This window comes from Aotus nancymaae, unplaced genomic scaffold, assembly GCF_030222135.1.
Source record: "Aotus nancymaae isolate 86718 unplaced genomic scaffold, 86718_ANA_hifiasm-v0.15.2.pri h1tg000011l, whole genome shotgun sequence".
NCBI classification, from domain to species: domain Eukaryota; kingdom Metazoa; phylum Chordata; class Mammalia; order Primates; family Aotidae; genus Aotus; species Aotus nancymaae.
The window spans coordinates 37,495,198-37,515,000 of record NW_026988422.1 but is presented as its reverse complement, the minus strand read 5'-3'; the positions used below and the strand labels follow the sequence as shown (position 1 = coordinate 37,515,000).

Sequence of the window (19,803 nt, the reverse complement as noted above, 5' to 3'; positions counted from 1 at the left end):
CAGCAGTGTATAGCAGCAGACAGAAGCTGTGAGGGAAGCCATCCTTCCTTGCTAATATAACATGTAGAACTTGCTGCTACTGCAACACTTAATGCTCACAGTACTGAGTCATCTTTAATGCAAACACACATTTTCTGCCTTGCTTCTATGTTTTCCATTATAATGCAACACAAAAAGAGTGTACATTTCATTCCATCCCTACGAGGTTTGCATAAGCAGTTCCAAGTCAGACTAAATATTGTATTGCTCTTATTAAAGTGGATAAATATTTTAAAGTTTAGGAATTAAATATTTTATTTTTTCAGTATGCTCTCTGCAACTATTATGGACTTTTCACAGTTTCTTCATTCATGGGAAATCTGTAGGGTTTCCTGTTTTAAATGTAAGGCTGTTATTTGTTTCCCCAAACAGAAACATATCAGAGTTAACAAAAACGTTCAATAAATCACTTCTTACCTGATGTTAATAAGAACACCATGCTTCTCTACATAAAGAAAGAGACTTTTCTACAAGGCATGTATCTTTTATTATAATAAAAGTTTGCTAACAAAAAAAATGAATCAAGTACATCTTTAAGTATGCAATTACTCTCTTTATTTTTATAACAGCAGATTTGTTTTTTGTTTTGTTTTGTTTTTTGGCACCCATCTCCTTACTTGACACAGGTATTTCTCACACTAAATTAAGACAACCTATCCTGAGAAAAGCATGTCCTGAAGTGTTTGGTTGAAATTTTCCCCAAAATCCAAGAGGCTGTTTATACATTTGCCTTAAAAGAAGTAGACTAATTATGTCAACTGATTTATTAATAGGTGAAGTTCTTTGTCCAATTATTAAAAGTACAAAGAGATAAGGGAGCAATTTAAATGTCTAATGCACCTCAAAACCTTTTTTTCCCCAAAGGCAATTATAATTGTAAGAAAAGTTACTCTAGATAGGCCCCTTAGGTTTCATGTGGTTTAAAGAAAATCATAACAATAACATTACCTCATTGGCCAGGTCCAGGAGCACTGGGGCAGCTCCATTTTTTACCACTCCATTCAGGTACCTAGACAAGACAAAGCCAAGTGGTAATGCAGTGACAAGAAAAGGCCAGCACAGACTTGTCAGCATCCCCTGTGTGTATATACATTTCTCCTGGGCAAATGCCATGCTCAACTCTAGTTTCAAGGCTTTTAAATCTAGTTTCAACTCTAGTTTTCCTACGACAGTAGGAAAGCATTGAAGGGAAAAACAACAAAAACAACTCATCTTAAAACCACTGGAAGCTAAGAAGCTCAAGGTGGGGGCAGGAGACATAAATACTTAGGTCTCTCTTGTTTTCTTTCACCTCCCAACATATAAAGTAAATAAGAGGACCTATCCATATCACTCTGCCTTGTCTCTACCACAGACAATCATTGCATGGAAAGGACAGAAGTTGACTTCTATAGTTTGAGAAAAGCATTCAAGCACCCATCTTGCCTTTTCCTTTACCTCTGTTTCATAGGGCTGCTTGACACCTTATTAAGAAAACAATGGAACAGACATGTCATCAGTGGGTCAGCACACCTGTGACAGGCAATATAAGCCATCACCTTACCTGCCCTGGATTTCTGTAAGAACCTCCCGCTCTCATTATCCTCTCACACCATGTGGAAAAAAACCACAAAACTCCCCCAAAATACCCAAACAAAACAAAACCCCTAACATGGAAGCTAGGGTGATTACAAGAAAATAAAACAGAAATTTGAATGTGTCATTCTCCTCTTTAAACCACTTCAAGGCCCCACATTAAATCTCAAGATTAAATTATAACCATTTAACAGCTCTTGCAAGGGTCTTCATCATCTGGTTCCTACCTACTCTACTCTGCCAGTCTCATCTCTAGTCACAGTCTCCCACTCCTATCCCTCACCTGGATAACTCATGATTCAATTCAGATGTCAGCTTCTTCAAGCCACTACCATATAAGAGTAAGTTAAGTGCTCCTCATATGTAATCGAGGGATACCTTGTACATCTTTCTATCATGTAACGTAGCATATTGTATATGCCTATTATTTGGCTACCTTAGACCTATCCCTCCCTGTAATGTTGAAAGCCTCATGAAGGTTGGAGAATTGTACTTTATTCCATTTATTATACCTAGCATGTACTTCATTTATAGTAGGTGATTATATAATAAAAATACACCTTATGTTTTTCCTTTAATAAATGAACAATTAAATAATTTTTAAAAACCATACTGGACAAGAAAGCAGAATAAGGTATGGACATTTTCCCTACAGTATATTAGAGTGAATAAGTTCTGGATATTTGTCTGAGAGTAAAAAACAAAGTCAACAGGTGAGGTCTTTCATATAACTGCCAGGAACAGGTACTAAATTATATTATTTCATGAGTATATTTACAAAGTTGTATAATTTTCCTGTAAGCAATATGGTGTAACAGCAAATTATTTAAGGTGGGGAGAGCCTCTGACCATTATAACTTCCAAATAAGTCTAACAAAGCCATTTTCCATATACTGGGGCCAGCCTTGAATATATTATTTAGGAAACTAACTGGGAAATAAGGACTTTCAGAAGCAAGAAGAAAAAAAGAAAACAAGGCAAATGTGCTTTAGAGAAAGGTCCCTGGGAAATAGGTCTGTTAAGAACCTCACATCAATTTTCACAAACAAGTCCACTGCACTGATACCACCCAAGGAACCAATCAATTCAGTCGAGTTAGACCAGTTAATTGTGTGTTTGTAACCACCGGAAGTGCATATTACTAAGGGTTCTGATTTGGGGTCAGCGTATTTAAGGCTACACCAATATTGGGATATCTTTACAGCTTTCTACTTCAGTTTCAGTTACCCAACAAATATTTTGGAATGCTATGTGTCAGGTCGTATTCCAGGTTCTAAAGGACCACCAGGGAAGAAAAAAAAAACCATTCACGGTCCCACCAACACAGAGATTATATTACAGTGGTGACACAAACAATAAAAAGACAGGGAGATAAATATACAGAATAATGGTATATGCTAGAATAAAATGTAAACTTAGATGAGATGCTCAGGAAGCCCCTCTCTGAGGAGGTAACACTTGCGTAGAAACCAGCATGAAAAGGAGGAGCATGCCATGGTAAGAGCTGACTGTAAATAGTGAAAGAGAGTAGCTAGATGCCCGACCACCTCTTATACCAGACAGCTGTTGCTTTAAGTCAAAATGACATGGCTTCATATAAAAGTTGCATCAATCATTATCCTGCTGACGACCAATGAAGCACTTCTATTAAGTTTAAAGAAACAGAAGGTGGGAAAAATTAATAACCCTCTGTATCTATACATTCTATGTAATATTAAAAGCATAATCACACTTAATACTGTGGAAATTCCTAATTATGAGGTTGGTAAAGCTTCCCAGTTGGTCATATAAAAAAACCAAACCCCAGGGCACTGATAAAACCCATCTGGGCTGTCTTAGCTGGTAAATAATAAAGCTATGGAACCCTGAAAAAGAACCCTGATCCCTCAAGGCCTAGTGAGGTGCCACATATGTTGAACATGGTGGATCTGCTCTGAATGTATTTGTTTTCCAATCTGTTTCCCAACTATATCCTATAACATTTCATAAGTGCTAGGGAAAAAAATTAAGTTTAATTTGAGGCTATATTTGTCTTTTCTAGAAACTTTAATTATCTCCCACATTTAAGTGACAGATTAGGCTTCATTTAAATTTTCAGATATGCAATCAAAGGGACATACTAACTACAGAAAATATTCCATAAAGACATAATTAGAAAATCCAACTACCTTTCTCTGCATCCTCATAGTATCTTGTGCAAACTTACAGCATTGCACTTTTCACACTGGTATAATATAGTTTGCTCCTGTTTCCAGCTAGCCTGAACCTTCTTTGGGGTAGGGCTATACAAATGAATGCTGAATCTTCATCCAACCTTGGCCAAGATCTGAATTGCAACTGGGATATAAAGATGTCACTCTCAACACTACATTAAGGTGACCTGGGCTCCATTCCTAACACCCAGGAGAATTCATGTGTCTTCACATTCTTACTAGCATTGAGTTGATACCAATTAAGAATTCAAAGTCTGTATCTTTTTTCTTGTTGAGATGAAGTCTTGCTCTGTTGCCCAGGCTGGAGTACAGCGGCATGATCTCAGCTCACTGCAACCTCCACCTCCCAGGTTCAAGCGATTTTCCTGCCTCAGCCACCCAAGTAGCTAGGATTACAGGTGTGTGTCACCACACCTGGCTAGTTTTTGTGCTTTTAGTAGAGACAGGGTTTCACCATGTTGGCCAGGCTGGTCTTGAACTCCTAACATCAGGGGATCTGCCTGCCTCGGTCTCCCATCAAAGTCTGTATTTTATGTGATTTCATCATGGTTAACAGAAACTTCATAATAACCAGATAGTAGAAAATGTCTTCTGGCTGGGCACGGTGGCTCACACCTGTAATCCCAGCACTTTGGGAGGCCAAGGCAGGTGGATCACTTGAGGCCAGGAGTTTGAGACCAGCCTGCACAACACTGCAAAACCTTGTCTCTACTAAAAGCACAAAATTAGACCAGCATGGTGGTGTGTGCCTGTAATCCCAAATACTCGGGAGGCTGAGGCACAAGAATCGCTTGAACCCAGGAGGTGGAGGTTGCAGTGAGCCAAGATTGCACCAGTGCACTGCAGCCTGAGTCACAGAGCAAGGCCCTGTCTCAAAAAAATATATAATCATTAAAAAATTTCAAAAAAAGTTTTCTCAAGCTTCTGAATTATTGAAGAAATTTCCTCAATTCTCCATGTTATATATAAATAGACAAAGCTCAAGAGTTTATTTTGAAAACAATCTCTATTCTTTCACACTGTACTAATGCCATTTTATTTCTAAACAGGAAACATTCTTGGTGAAATTTGTTTAGGTTCACCTAAATTGGTGCACAAGAGCCTATGTGCACATGCACACAGTTGGTCAGATCTGCAAGTCCCCATCAATAGTAAGGTTAGAAATGCTGTCTCCATTTACCCCCTTCTTTCAGCACACTGGCCGAGGAGCCAGCTTTAGCAGCATTAGAAGATCAGATCAACAGAACATTATTCAGATGTTCACATGTAAAAAAGGTTGGCTTAAACATGATATTGGTAATATATATGTGATAAAATACGTTCTGAAATTTTGGACCACTTTTTTGTTCAATTAGCACCATCTATTTTACACTCATTATGCCCCGTTTACGATACTAGAAACCAACAATACAAATATAAGACATGGTATCTGCCTTCAACTGTTCTTTTTAGTGGGGAAAGAGCTGTGTACAGAAGTATGTAAAATGCAGCAAGAGAAGCGCTAACAGAGGTATGTCTATACAGAGTGCTGTGGGAGTTCCAAGAATTATCGATTTGGGGTATCGGGGGCAACTTGTTTATACAGTAGTCTAGAAATAAACTTATCACCTTTACTGGTTTGTAGGGAAGTGGAAGGTGTTCCAAGCTGAGAGAAAACACTCAGTGACAGGGCTGTGGATTTTCTTAGGCCACAGCATGGAGAACTTTGCCTTATATTTGAAATGAGCACCTATTAGTTTCATCTTAGATATGAATGAGTCGTTCACACTCAAAAAACATCATAAAATGAGCCTTCTCTGAGGACCTTTTAAGGATGATTTCACCCATACGATGTCTATTTGTTATCCCTCCTGTAGCAAAGCTAGATGATGATACAGCTCCTGTATAAAGTGGTTTTAATTGGCAAATAGGCATCAGGAATGGAGCCCAGGTCACCTTAATATAGTATTAAGGATGACATCCTTATATCCCAATTGCAATTCAGATCTTTGCCAGAGTTGGATGAGGGTTCAATATTCATTTGTTTTTGTGTTGCCCTACCCCAAAGAGTTTTCAGGCTAGCTGGAGACAAAAGCAAACCATTATACCGGTGTGAAAAGTGCAATGCTGTAAGTCTGCACAAGATACTATGAGGATGCAGAGAAACATAGCATTAGGATTTTCTGATTATATCTTTATGGAATATTTTTTGTAATTAGTATGTCCCTCTGATTGCATATCTGAAAATTTAAATAAAGCCTGATCTGTCACTTAGATGTGGGGGATAATTAAAGTTTCCAGAAAACACCAATACAACTTCAAATTAAATTTTTTTCCCTAGCACTTATGAAGTGTTATAGGATATAGTTAGGAAACAGATTGGAAAACAAACACATTCAGAGCAGATCCACCCTGTTCAACAGATGCAGCCAGTACATTTCTAGACAGTAATTTGAGAATATATAATACTTTTTAAAAATGTTCACATTGTTTACACCAATAATTACATATATAGAAATGTTAAGGAACTCATGCAGAAATGCAGATTCATGCATCAAGATGTTTATCACAGTATTATTTACAATAATAGAACGTTGGAAACATGTATGCTCAACAAAGGAATAATTCAGTAAATTATGATTCTTTCATATGATGAAATAAGGCAATCAAAAAATGTTTACAAAAAGCCTTTTACAAAGTATTATTATATCATATACATTTTTCCAAGTATAAAACTCTGGATTCACAATTGCTTACATAATATGACCTCATCAATATAAAAATGGGCTGACAAAAGACTAAAATGAAAAATGCCATCTCTGAGTGGCACAATTATGGGCAATCATTCATTCCTTTTTAATATCATTACAAATGTGCTTGCTTTTCACAATAGCTGAGTACTACTTTATAAAAGAAAAAATCAAAATTGCCATTAACATTTTCAAAACGCTTAAATATGTTTTGATATAACAAACACAATTTGGCTTTATTCTAATCTGCTGGAAAACAAACAAAAACCTTTTAAGGCCAATTTACCTTAGCACAGACAGGAACATTTGACCTGCACATTTCAAACAAAAGGCTACTGAGGTCAATTCATCTGAAAGGTAACAACATGGCCTGTCCCCAAGCACAAAGTGCAGGGCACAAAGTCAGAGAGCAGGTTGGTAAAGTCAGAAAGTGCTCAGACTGCTTTCTTCTGGGACTCTCCATTACGGTCTTACTTCATGTTTTTGTTTCAAATGCTGTAACTCTTTGAAATAATTGAGACTGCCACATTTAAATAAATTTAAAGAATATATTTATATATTCTCACTATTATCCACTCAACTACTCATCATTGGGTATACTTAAAGGTATTTATGTCTGGGCCAGGCATGGTGGCTCAGGCCTGTAATCCCAGCACTTTGGGAGGCCAAGGAGGAAGATCACTTGAGGCCAGAAGTTCAAGACTAGCTTGGGCAAGATAGCAAGACCCTGCCTCTATTAAAAAAAAATGTTTTTTAAATTAGCTGGCCACAGTGGTGTGTACTTGTAGTCCCACCTACTCAGGAGACTGAGGCAGTAGGATTGCCTGAGGTCAGGAGTTTGAGGCTGCAGTGAGTTATGATCATTCCACTGCACCTCAGACTAGGTGACAGAGAGAGACACTGTCTCAAAGAAAAAAAAAGATATATATTTATTTCTGGCCTATACTACCCAGATAATCCAATAAAAGAATGTTTATACTTCAATAATTAGATATACCTTTTAATGAAACTTAGATTTTAAATAGCACCTAGTGATCCTAGACATCATCTATTAATAATTAAAACAACCTTCTTACAATGAGGTAAATGAGTATCAGAGGGCAGCCCCATGACCTGTTAGTGGATCTCTAATTTTCTCGGAAAAGAGCACACTTTCCTTTAAAATGCTTTATTTTCTTTGGATACGTTACAAGGCTTTAAAATCTGGACATAAAATCATACTTTTATATGACAGCCTAGTATTATAATGTTAACAAAGAAGAATGTATTTTTTGGCATGTAAATAAGCCTTCAGTGCTCCTTTGAAGAGTCTGGATACCAACACAGTTGAAGGCTTCATAGCACTTCATGGGCCATTCTTAATTTCATATGTATAATTTAGGTTATGACTTTAATTTGAATGTCAATTTCACCAAGAAGGTTATGACTTTCAAATAAATCATCAAACTCTATAAGGTTTTGTTTAGAGAGGATCTCTCCTAGACACAAAAGTGTGTGTGTGTGTCTGTGTCTATGTGTATGTAATGAGGGCATGTATCTTTAACAGGTATTACTACTCCAAACAAAGCATATCTTTTACTACATATGGAAGAATGAGTAATTTTTTAAAAAAATCTAACTTCTGTGACATTTCTGTTCAATATCCCTTTCTTGATTCCAAATAAAATGACTTCACCGAAATATGACACCAGTATTTTACCCACATATTTATTTCATTCATAAAATTTTTATGCATAAAAATCATTCATCTAAAATCAGTGGTGTCACTCTCACCACAGAAAGGTTCCTCTGTCAATCTTAAATATCATAATTTAAGAGCAGATTTCAAACAGCTTTTATTTCCAATGTGCCCTTGAAATATTTAAGAAACCAACCAACAATTTCTAATGCAAACCATTACCATTTAGTATTATAAATTATTCAGTCATACTACAATGACAATACAAATTTTAGAATTAAAAAAATCAGAGCTATTTGAAAGATTCTGTTTGTTTCAGAACAAGACGTTGAAAACTATTTATAATAAATTAGCCTGAAATTAAAATATCTCCTGGATACTATGCTGTTGATTTAATACCCAAGATTGACTTTAAAAAATATAAAATCCCCTTTAAAATGTGACAGTTACACACTGTATCTCCATGTGCCTTTATTTGATACGTCCTTTTTCCTTTCTAAAATGGATATCTTAATATCTATGATGTCAAAATACAATGACATCCAAATTCAATCTTATTTTTTCAACTTGCTAATCTAACAAATGAAAATTGGTTTGAGAACTTTCAAATACATGGAGATATATGTATATATGAGCATATGTATTTAGACAAAATATGCACTTATATAAGTTTCAAGTAGCCAACTGAGATTTCATATTTAACTACATCTCACATAGTATGTGCACACACACACACACACACACAGACACACATCAAGACAGCCTTACCATATTCTTTAGATCTACGAAACAAAGCATTTGAAAATTCATTCAAAAACATATGAAAAGTTTTGAATAAAAGACTTAAAACAGAATGTCTTGAGATATGATACAGAAAATTAATAACCTAACTTATTCATAATTATTATTACAATTAATAGGTACTATGATACCCTCTAGTGGGGCAGGAAGGTCATACCTCTGGTAATAACTTTCAATTGCTTCTGAAGTATGATGTTTGGCATGCGTTCTTTTAATGTGTTTCTGAAAAAAAAAAATCTGTGTTATGTCACAGATGAGGTTCAAAACAAGAATGACGTATTTCTTGATCCCAATGACTAGCACATAGGGAACACTGAATAATAGTTTAAGGATTTTGGTAATGGCAGGACTTCTTTTCCTTCTCCTCTACGAACCTATGCATTTTAATCTCTATTGCTTGGCTGGATGTCTTCAGACTGTACCACAAGGTACAGTATATATGTAAAAGCCAACAGGGTCATAGTAATTGAATGTAAATAAGTTTGCTTAGGGCTGCAGAGGGCAAAGAAAAACTTGTTCCCTCTTTCAACCTTTGTATTAATTTTCCCTCGATTCAATTCCATCTAAGTCCTCTGCACTCTAGTTTTACAATCCAATTGCCATTTTTAACCAGGAAGAACATTGTTTAAAAACAACTTATTTGAAAACTACAAAAAGTAATTCCATAGAGACTTGCCACTTGACTGACACCTGTCATCTCATGATAAATGACTCCATTTTCTGCCTCTCTTGCCTTCTGCCACTCCAGCAATGGTCATTTATCATCATCTCTGTCAGCAATGGAAAGCGGCACTGACAGTGCAAGTCAGCAAACATTTAGCACATGGAACCACGCAACACAGGGAAATTATTATTGTCAGAATAATAATGGTTTAGCATAATTTATTACAGGTCCACCAAATAAGCAAAGGCTAGATGTTATTAGACAGATGGATGGGTAGGCTTGGCAGGCCTCCACCGAGACGCAGGCGGTGCTTGATGTGGAAAGGAGAACATCCTCCAACCCAATCAGAGAGCTGGCAGTTCAATTACAAAGAAATAAAGGGACATTCATCATTCAATTAGGCACCTGTCAACCCTCACAAAGGAGAAAACTTCTAACCTGGTACTCCTGGGAGAAGATGCTCAGCAGAGTGGCCTGCGATTGACTGGAACAAATAAAAGAAGGACAAAGTTAATTACTGGAGTGCACGGCAAAGAAACAAAAGAGAAAGGAGCTTCAAAGGTAGGCCTGCTGCCCTGTAATCTAACAGAACATGAAAACAAGTGTGGAAAAGTTGTTCCAGATGAACACCTCAAACAAAGGCTTCCTGCTGCTAGGTCAAGGAGAGAGAAAAAGGGAAAGGGGAAAATATGGATGGTCTCAAAGCAACTATCGCATTATTTGGATTTTTTAAACTTTAGAATGATTGTAAATCATATTTGTAGAATGCAATGGTGTTAAAAGGGACCACAAGAAAGCAAGGCTTCTTTCCGTTAATAAGTGACAGTTCAATCTCATAAGCTGTAGACAACATGCACTTCTTTCACTGACAATGTTCTGAAATTAATTTTGTTAGCAGACAGGTATTCTCCTCTACAGCTATCCCAGTTTCAGGGGGAAAACTCTGGTCTTTACTAGAAGTAGCACAGTGACCACGGGAACATTCCCACTGATACTGGCATGCTATGAAAATAGAAGCTTTCACAGCAGGAAGCAGAGGTCCTTGGAGTGAATCGTTCCTAAAGACTGCCCTAAGCCTTATTCATCTAAGACAACACACAATGTCAAACACCTGGCAATGAAGCAACCTGAAAAAACGTTCTTTCCAAGTGGGAATTTTCCTTTTGCAATTGTTAACATTTAGCAATGGAGTGGAATTTTTCTTTCTCTAAAAAGCAATCAATACCCACTGCTACTCCTTTCCACTGTCCTCTGTAGTCAGGTCTACCTTATCATATCTTGAAAACAATTATTTCTATTTTCCTATTAAATGCTATCTGAAGAGATGACATTTTAAATAATTCGACTTTTATAGCATGCCGAAGTACTGTGAATACATTTTTTCTATTTATAAATGAAACAATCTCTTAAGCTCATCAAAGGTAATTTGGGGAGTGTGAAATAAAGTGACACCGTATTTGTTTACTCACTGTCTTAGTGTTGTCATCTTCTGGATAACATTACAGATTTGGCTTCTAACACTTTCTACCCTTACCAAATTACAAGACTAGGTTAAAAAAAATACCACTAATGTTCACCAAGGAAACTGATACATTATTAAAGGACTATTTCAATAACTCAAAAGTACAGAGAAATGATTAAATACAATTATAAATTCATTATAGTCTGATTTTTTCTATTTCCCTTTAAAATTGAAAAGCATCTTTGAAAGAACCAATTTTATATAAGAATCTTCCTATTTTGCCTGGCTTAAGTGAGCTTAACATCCAAATCACCTACCCTAGTAGGGTTGCTGAAACTAACCTTCTGGGAAAAAAAGAAAAAGACAAAATGAAGCCCAAATCTTTGTAAACCACTTAATAAATTAATGTTAGATATTTATGTGCCATAAATAGACCCCCTCTTCAGTGTACAGCAAAATATATTTATGTTATTAACCATTTAATGGCACACAAATGTCATTATTTATGCTTCAAAATAGATGATAGAAATAAATACATTTGGAATGAGAAAGTCAGGGACCAATGGCTAATGAGAAGAAAACTAGACTGTAAATAAAATATACCATAATTGCAGATGCCCAGAATGGGAAGACTAAGAGGCAGCTGGAGAAATAAGTTCAAGAATAAATAGTTCAAAGTGAGAAGCTGGTCAGGAGTTGAGGGTACTGTATAAACCAAGGATAAGACAAAGTCTTTAGCTAGAAAAATGTCTTCGAACTGCTTAGAATTCAATTCAGCTAAAACCATGGACACAGCTTGTGGAGGAACTCAGTTTTTCTACGGCTGAGAGAGTTAGAGAGATTTTGCCAGCTTACACTGGGGGTAAAAACTGGCTAGAACTATTAATAAAAAAATGACTTACGTATACATGGTAACCAGACTCGGGTCCAAAATGCTTTGGTTTTGTTTGACTAATCCAAAGCTGTAGAGAATAAAGCGACCTTTGCTACGTAACCTGCCAGCCAACTATCTGCTTCTGTAACTGCTAACCTTACAGAAGAGTGTTCTGATAAAATGTCACACCATAAGGAGCAGGGAAGTAGTTTTAGTACAACCAAGACATTGACTTCACTGTGTATGATTTTTACTTTCTTCCAGTGTGTTAATGCTGAGAAGGGACACTGGAGGGAAAGACTTCAGGTAGGGAGAGGAACTGAGTCCCATGATCTCAAGGCTATCGTTCTGAGGAACTTACCACCTCTACTCTGCCCCACTGTACCCTCCCCCACATGTTTGATCTGTTTTGGCAAAGGGGAACAGAAGTTACAGCATACATTCAACTTCACTACGTTCACAAGAAATATGGTTTCCACCTAAAGAGGAAAGGAGAAAGATTCTGTACAACTGAAAGGTCTACACTGAACATCACAGTCCATCATTCAACAGTACCACTGTGCATCTACAATGTCCCAAGGTAACATGTATGAGAAAATATGCCATCAGAATCAAAGAACAGGACAGGAGTTGATTTAGAAGAAATTTTCAAGTATACACACAAAAGTACACACATAAAAAAGGCAAAAATTGCAACACTGTCAAGTACTCACATTTTTTTTATAGAAAATCAAGTAATTCATACCCTGAATCTTTACATTTTATACCACTTAGCATATATGGGGTTTTAAATTTACATAATCAAAAATGCAGTCATTTAATTTGTACCAAACACCCAAGATGTAGTATTAAAACCTCATCAAAACAGTTTTGCTTATATTTTTCCCATGCTGCTCTCCCAGATTTAGCTCCACACCCTGCAGCTGTCTGAGTGAAGGAAAGCATGTGAGGGGACCCAAAGAATGGCTTTGTAAAACCCTGTCCAAGTCTGGAACAGCAACAGCCATGCTGCAGCAATGTGGAAACAGCCTTAAAGAAAAAAACAGCACCGTGAGGATGGCAGACAGAATATGGAAAGAGCTTGGGTCCTTGAGGACACTGTTGAACTGCTCATGAGACCATGGAATTGAACTGACCAGCCTCCATTCTTACTCTGTGAAATAATACATGTCTATTTTTTTTTAACCTCCAAACCAAAGAAATAAAACTCTTCCCAGGCTTCTGTGTTCTCTAGTAAGGTGGAGGCATGATGAACGGCTTGGAGACAAGGTGCTCCATAATGGTGGCACATGTACAAGAGGGAACACTTGAGAGGGGTTATCTATTTCCAAACTTTTAGTTCTCCCCTTAGCTGACGGCTATATTTGGCTTCCCTAAAATTGTTCTTCTGTCTGTCACTGAGTTACTAAATTGATGTGCCTCAAGATCATAAACTGGTATGTGATTTTCCCATGTAGAGTATAAACATTAATGGGGTACTATTTGTTCTCATGTTATACTGCATTCAACCTTCTTCAAACGCCTGATATATAAACAGACAACAAACTAGTTCCTCATGTGATATTTAACTCACTGTGCTCCCAAGGCCACCCAGCTAAGATACTCAGTGACATGAAAGAGCGTCGGAGAGTTGGGAGAGTGTAGCATAGACTGAGGAGAGCTGAGCACAGACTTAGTCGCCATATAACAATCATACAAGGGTGAGGTCCTTATGTTTTCACATGGAGACCTAATGCATGCAGAATCTTAGGAGAAGATATTACACATTTTATGTTCCTCCTCTTCTTGAGTATGCAATCTCTGAAAAAGACCATAAGGAAGTGAATGCCTTTACCTTAAAGCTCCTTTTCTATAGAATCTAGGAAGCTTAAATGCGTACACTCTACTAGGCTCAAAATTCTCTGAGAAAAATTAAAAAATTTATTATTTCTGGAGCTCAGGAAGAAGCAAACCAATTCAAGAGAGATAAAGCAATATACTCCTACAAAGCATTATACTTGCATATATTTGGACATCTCACAATTGCTAGGCATAAGCTCTCTAAATCTGTGAAGAATACAATGGAACACTGGCTGTCTGCAGTTAATGATTCAGAGTGCTAGTCAAGACATATTTTCTATAAAAGCAAAGCAGCTACATTCTCTTGACCAACCCCTCCCCAACAAACCTACATAAAATTTGAAATGTAGAGCCATTTTTCCCTCTGAAATCAAAATAGAATGCAACAAGATAGCAAGATGTGATACAATACTACCACAAACTTTGCTTATTTTTCAGGAACACAATGTAAAGCGAAAAATAATGTGGAGGGAAATTACTGAGGGGAAAAAAGGGAAAAATCTGTAAACTAAATTCAAGACATAAAAATGTATCCATCTTATCTCTCACCCTATATCTTTTCTTCCTAATTTCCAACTTCATATCAAGAATGCAAACATTTTATGCCTAACCACAGCAAACATCCCCATAAACGATTATTAGGTAGATGGCAACATTAAGCTTAGTAGTAATACTATTTAAAAAAAAAGTTCTTAAAAACTATAGGTCAAATGTAGAGTTGAACATCAGTATCTGTTGGGTGGGACTGGTTTTCGAACCCTCATGGATATCAAAATCTGTGGATGTTCAAGTCACTTACATAAAATGGCAAAGTATTTGCATATAACCCATGCACATTCTCTCGTATACTTTAAATCATCTCTTGATTACATATAATACCTAATACAATATAAATGCAGTATGAACAGTTGTGAATACTGTTTTGGGTTTGTTGTTGTGGTTGTTTTGTTTTTTGTTAGTCTTTGAGACAGAGTCTTGCTCTGTCACCCAGGCTGGAGTGCCGTGGCATGATCTTGGCTCACTGCAACCTCCGCCTCCTGGGTTCAAGTGATTCTCCTGTCTTAGCCTCCAGAGTAGCTGGGATTACAGGCATGCACCATCATGCCTGGCTAATTTTTGTATTTTTAGTAGAGAAGAGTTTTCATTATGTTGGCCAGGCTGGTCTCTTAACTCCTGTTCTCAGGTGAACTGCCCACCTCGGCCTCCCAAAGAGCTGGGATTACAGGCGTGAGCCACCACACCCAGCCTGGTTTTTTATTTGTATTATTTTTTGTTGTTGTAGTGTTGCTTTTACTGTTTTGTTTCCCCCAAATATTCTCAATCTGTTGTTGGCTGAATGTGCCAATGTGGAACCCACATATATAGATGGTGAGCTGTATATATAAGAAGAAAGTGGTTACTGCTCCAGACTTTCAACTACTTTTGCTGGTAAACTGAAGATACATTCAAACAGCTCTATAACTGCATTTGTGCTTGATGCTGTGCTGGCACTTAATTTTATTCTCACAACAACCTTCTGAGGTAGGTACTGCTATCCTTATTTTAAAGATGGGGAAATGAAGGAAGAGAAGTTAAGTAAAAAACACAATTAAACAGCTAGAAGAGCAGTGGAGCTGAGAATCAAAATTTGGATCCAATTCCAGAGCCCAAACACTTAATCACAATGCTAATCTGCCTTCCTAACAGTTCCCAGAAAAGGGTTCCGCAAATCATGTATGCTAATACCCTGCCTTAAGTATGTATATGTTACATTACGTTCCAAACAACCCTGAAATGTGGGGCATGTTGCTTTTTTGCTAGAATATTGAAGTCACAGGAGTTTAAGTGTTTTGATCAAATTCCATGGCTTTAGACAATATTCCCTTTTTAAGAAATCAAATTGCAGTTTTCCTTTAACTTTATAAAAAATGTTCGTTTATATGTTTAAAGATAAAGGAACTACTGACTGCAGGAAACAGTCAGGGATTAAAAGACTGTGTGGTCACTGGGGTCTGTTGTGGGGGCGGCTAAGGGTGGGACAGCAGAGGGTGGAGAGGGATAACATTGGGAGAAATGCCTGATGGAGGTGATGGGGGGGAGGGAATAGAGGCAGCAAACCACCATGGCATGTGTGTAACCTATGCAACAATCCTGCAAGATCTGCACATGTAACCCAGAACTTAAAGTACAATAAAAGAAAAAAAAAGACTGTGGTAATTTCCATTATTCTCCCTGCAGCAATATTGCTGGAAGTGTGTCTATCTGACTGCATATGTGTCTTTTGCTCAAATGTTACTCACTTCATATTAAATATAAAGCAGCTTTAAATCTTTCCCTGAACAAGGCAGGCAAATATAAATAATCCAAATCATCTTCTCTACAGAGGATACAGGGGTGCTCTGCAAATGTTAATTTTATAAAACAATATTCAATGTAGAGTTTCCTAGTTATAAAATAGTGCATCTTCTGTGTCAAATTCAGACGTCCACTCTTAGAATTCATTCCGGACTATAATTTTCCTGTGTTTTTGCTCTAAATCTGATGTGTATGAATCTGTTTATGTTTATCTATACACACACACACACACACATACACACTTAAAAATTGTGCGTTAAACATACTTTTTTGTAACATGCTTTCATAAGATACTAACATGTATCCATGTCATTATATATTCCTTATTAAAAATTATTTTTATTGGAAATAAAACACAAAAACTCTCATGGATCAAATGCACAGCCCAATGAATTAATATTATTTAAAAAAACATATAAGCACTTAGGTTAACAAACAGAACACTGCCAGCACCCCAAGAGATAATGCATTCAACCACTACCCTCCTTCCCTCTCACAATGAGCCAATTCTGATCTTTGTTTTTCTTGATAGTTTTACCACCCAAATATGTACCCTCCCTTAGGTTCTACAGGTTAATTTTGCCTGTCTGTAAACTTTATATTAAGTGCATTACACAGCATACACTCTGCATCTGGCTTATTTCACTCACCAATATGTCTGTGAGAGTTAGCCATGTTAATATAAGTGCAGTTAATTCATTTTCATCACTTATAGCATATTCTATCGAATGAGTATATCCTAAATTTATCTACTGTATTGTTGAATGTTACTACTGTGAACTCACTCCTGTGTGAGTCTCTTTGTGTACATGCATACACATTTCTGATGGGTATAAATGTAGGAGTCGAATTCCAGGTCATCTGTCACACGGGAGTCTAATTCTGGGCCATCTGACAAGCACATCTCCACTTTAGCAGATACTGTCAAACAATTTTTCAAGTGTTTGTAACTTTAAACTCCCACCAACACTACAGAAGAGTTCCCACTACTGTACATCCTCATCACACTTTCTCTCAATCCACGGTTTGCCTTTTCATTTTCTTTGTGGTATCTTTTGAAGTACAAAAGTTTTTTGTTGATGAAGTCCAATTTATTCTTTTATTTTGTTTTAGTACTCTTTGTATCTTGTCTAAGAAATTTTTGCCTACCCACTTTCATGCAGGTATTTTCATACATTTTTCCAGAAGATTAATAGCTTTGGCTTTTACATTTTGGTCTATGGTCTACCTTCAATTAATTTTGTGTGTTAAAGCAGGAATCACCATTTGTTTTTATTATTTCCATACAAATATAAAACTGACCACACATGTTGGTGCCTCTGAGGAAGCCAAATATCTGAGAATCTATTTTGGGACTTTCTAATCTGTTCCACAGATTTGTATGTTTATCTTTACATAGATATCACACCATTTTGATGACTGAATTAAACCAGGTACACTCAATGTAAGCACTTACATATTCAAGTTTAAATCTATCATCTTACTAAATGCTATCGTCTTATCCATTACATGTACCATTTTTCTCCATTCCTGGGTACTTTTCAAATGATTCAATGTTTATTCACTACTTTTCCTTTTGCAACTTAAAGGTTACATACTCTTTTACTGTTCCTTTAACAATCACTCTAGAAAGCCATGTTGCCTCCTCAATTTATCAAAATTTATTATTAATTAGTGATTTATTGCTTCCTGAAAAATATAAAAACCATTACAACACTATTGAAAGTTCCCCTTACAGGAATATAGGATATTATTGAAATCGTTTTAAGTCTGTATATTTCTTAAATCTCAAAAGACATTGCTACTGTTTCATATATCTTTTGCTTATTCAGATTTACTCGCATATGTATCATCTCACTGTTCTTCATTCCTTCCTTCCCTTCTACTCTTTCATCTTCATTACATTCTTTTAATAATTCTACCAAGGCAGATTTGTTGATGATGTCAGGTAACAAACTGTGGCTCTTTGTAATGATAATCTTAGTCCTCTATCTGGCTTTAATATGCTCTTTTATCTTTGCTTTTTATGAGTTTCAACTATAAAATCCTGCTTAGAATTTGTTGGACTTCAATATGCAGCTGCATGTCTTTCATCATTTTGGGAATATGCTCAACCATAATTTCTTCAACATTGCTTTTGCATTCAAGCTCCTCCCCTTGAGACTCCCAATGACTCTGTCAGGCTTCTCTACTGTATCCTTTATTTCTTAGTTTCTCTTCATACATTCCACCCTTTTCTTATTATATGTTGCATTCTGGTACTTTCTTGTGACCCACCTTCCAGTGCACTAATCCTCTCTTCAGTAATGTCTAATTTACTGTTAAATTGATCCACTGAGTTAAATCCATCCAATATTGGTTGCTGTGTTTTTCAGTTCTAAATTTTCTATTTGATTCTTCTTCATATAAGTTCCCTGCAGAATGTCTCAATCTCTTTTTTAACTCTCTGAATAAAGTACAATTCTAGTAATTCTGTTTGGTAACTGGATCTTCTTTGAGTCTAGTACTATAGCCTTTACTTGGTCTCATTTATGTTGTCATGTGCAACATGTGACTCAGTATCTCTCACTATGTGCCATACTACAATTGTCCTTTGGTACACACAAAGGATTGATTCTAGAACCCCCAAGAATACCTCAAAAATCTGTGTATATTCAAGTTCCAAAGTCAGCCCTGCAGGACTCACTTATATAAAAAGTTGGTCCTCTATACACCTGGGTTTCACATCTTGCAAATACTGCATTTTCAATCTAAGTTTAGTTGAATAAAAGGCACATATAAGTGGACCCACACACAAACACACGTTGTTCAAGGGACAGTTGTATCTGAAAAACTATTTCATAAAATATCTAAAGGCTGGCTGGGCATGGTGGCTCACGCCTGTAATCCTAGCACTTTGGGAGGCCAAGGCAGGTGGACTGCCTGAGCTCAGAAATTTGAGACCAGCCTGGGCAACATGGTGAAACCTCATCTCTACTAAAATACAAAAAATTAGCCACACATAGCAGCATACACCTGTAGTCCCAGCTACTCAGGAGGCTGAGGCAGGAGAATTGCTACAATTCAGGAGGTGGAGGTTGCAGTGAGCCATGATCACGTCACCGCACTCCAGCCTGAGGAACAGAGTGAGACTCTCTCTCTCTCTAAAAAAAAAAAAAAAAAAAAATTCTAAATGCTGAAATGATGTTTTCTCCAGATAGAATTCTGACTTGATACTGGGAGTGCCAGGAGTATAAAATCACCTTAGTCAATTTCAGGTATTAATTTTTGCTGCCAATCAGATAAATCTGAAACTGTCAGGAGGAGATCTTTCCGTATCAGTTCGCATTGACTCCTAAGGTATAGTCTGTTAGGGTCCCCCCTTACCAAAGCTTGGGATATTTTTAAGAGTTTTCACCTTTCGTAGGCCCTCATCTCTAAACTTTGTCCTCTAGCCATATAAAGCTGTTAAAAGTTCTGCTCAGGACTTGACTAGACTGTATCTAATCAAAAGTAATTAAATTAGAATTCAAAATTAAAAACATAATCCTCCAAAAAAATTTCAGAAATTAAAAAATGCCTTCCTACATTACTCATAGATGAAAGAGGAAGTCAT

The 19,803-nt window shown here is 36.7% G+C and overlaps 1 protein-coding gene across 7 annotated transcripts in view; it reads right to left on the bottom strand.

Moving 5' to 3' along the window:
• Positions 1 to 19,803, bottom strand: part of CDIN1 (CDAN1 interacting nuclease 1) — a 410,017-nt gene that overhangs the window by 165,312 nt on the left and 224,902 nt on the right. For all 7 annotated transcript variants that reach the window (XM_021674836.2, XM_012465094.3, XM_012465107.3 and 4 more), the window contains 3 exons: positions 10,138 to 10,183; positions 9,193 to 9,257; positions 988 to 1,048 (listed from right to left, as the gene is read on the bottom strand). Coding sequence is in view for 4 of the 7 variants with exons in the window: in XM_012465094.3 (XP_012320517.1) it covers positions 988 to 1,048; positions 9,193 to 9,257; positions 10,138 to 10,183 (172 nt within the window). In the remaining 3 variants the exon portion in view is untranslated. The remainder of the gene's footprint in view (positions 1 to 987; positions 1,049 to 9,192; positions 9,258 to 10,137; positions 10,184 to 19,803) is intronic.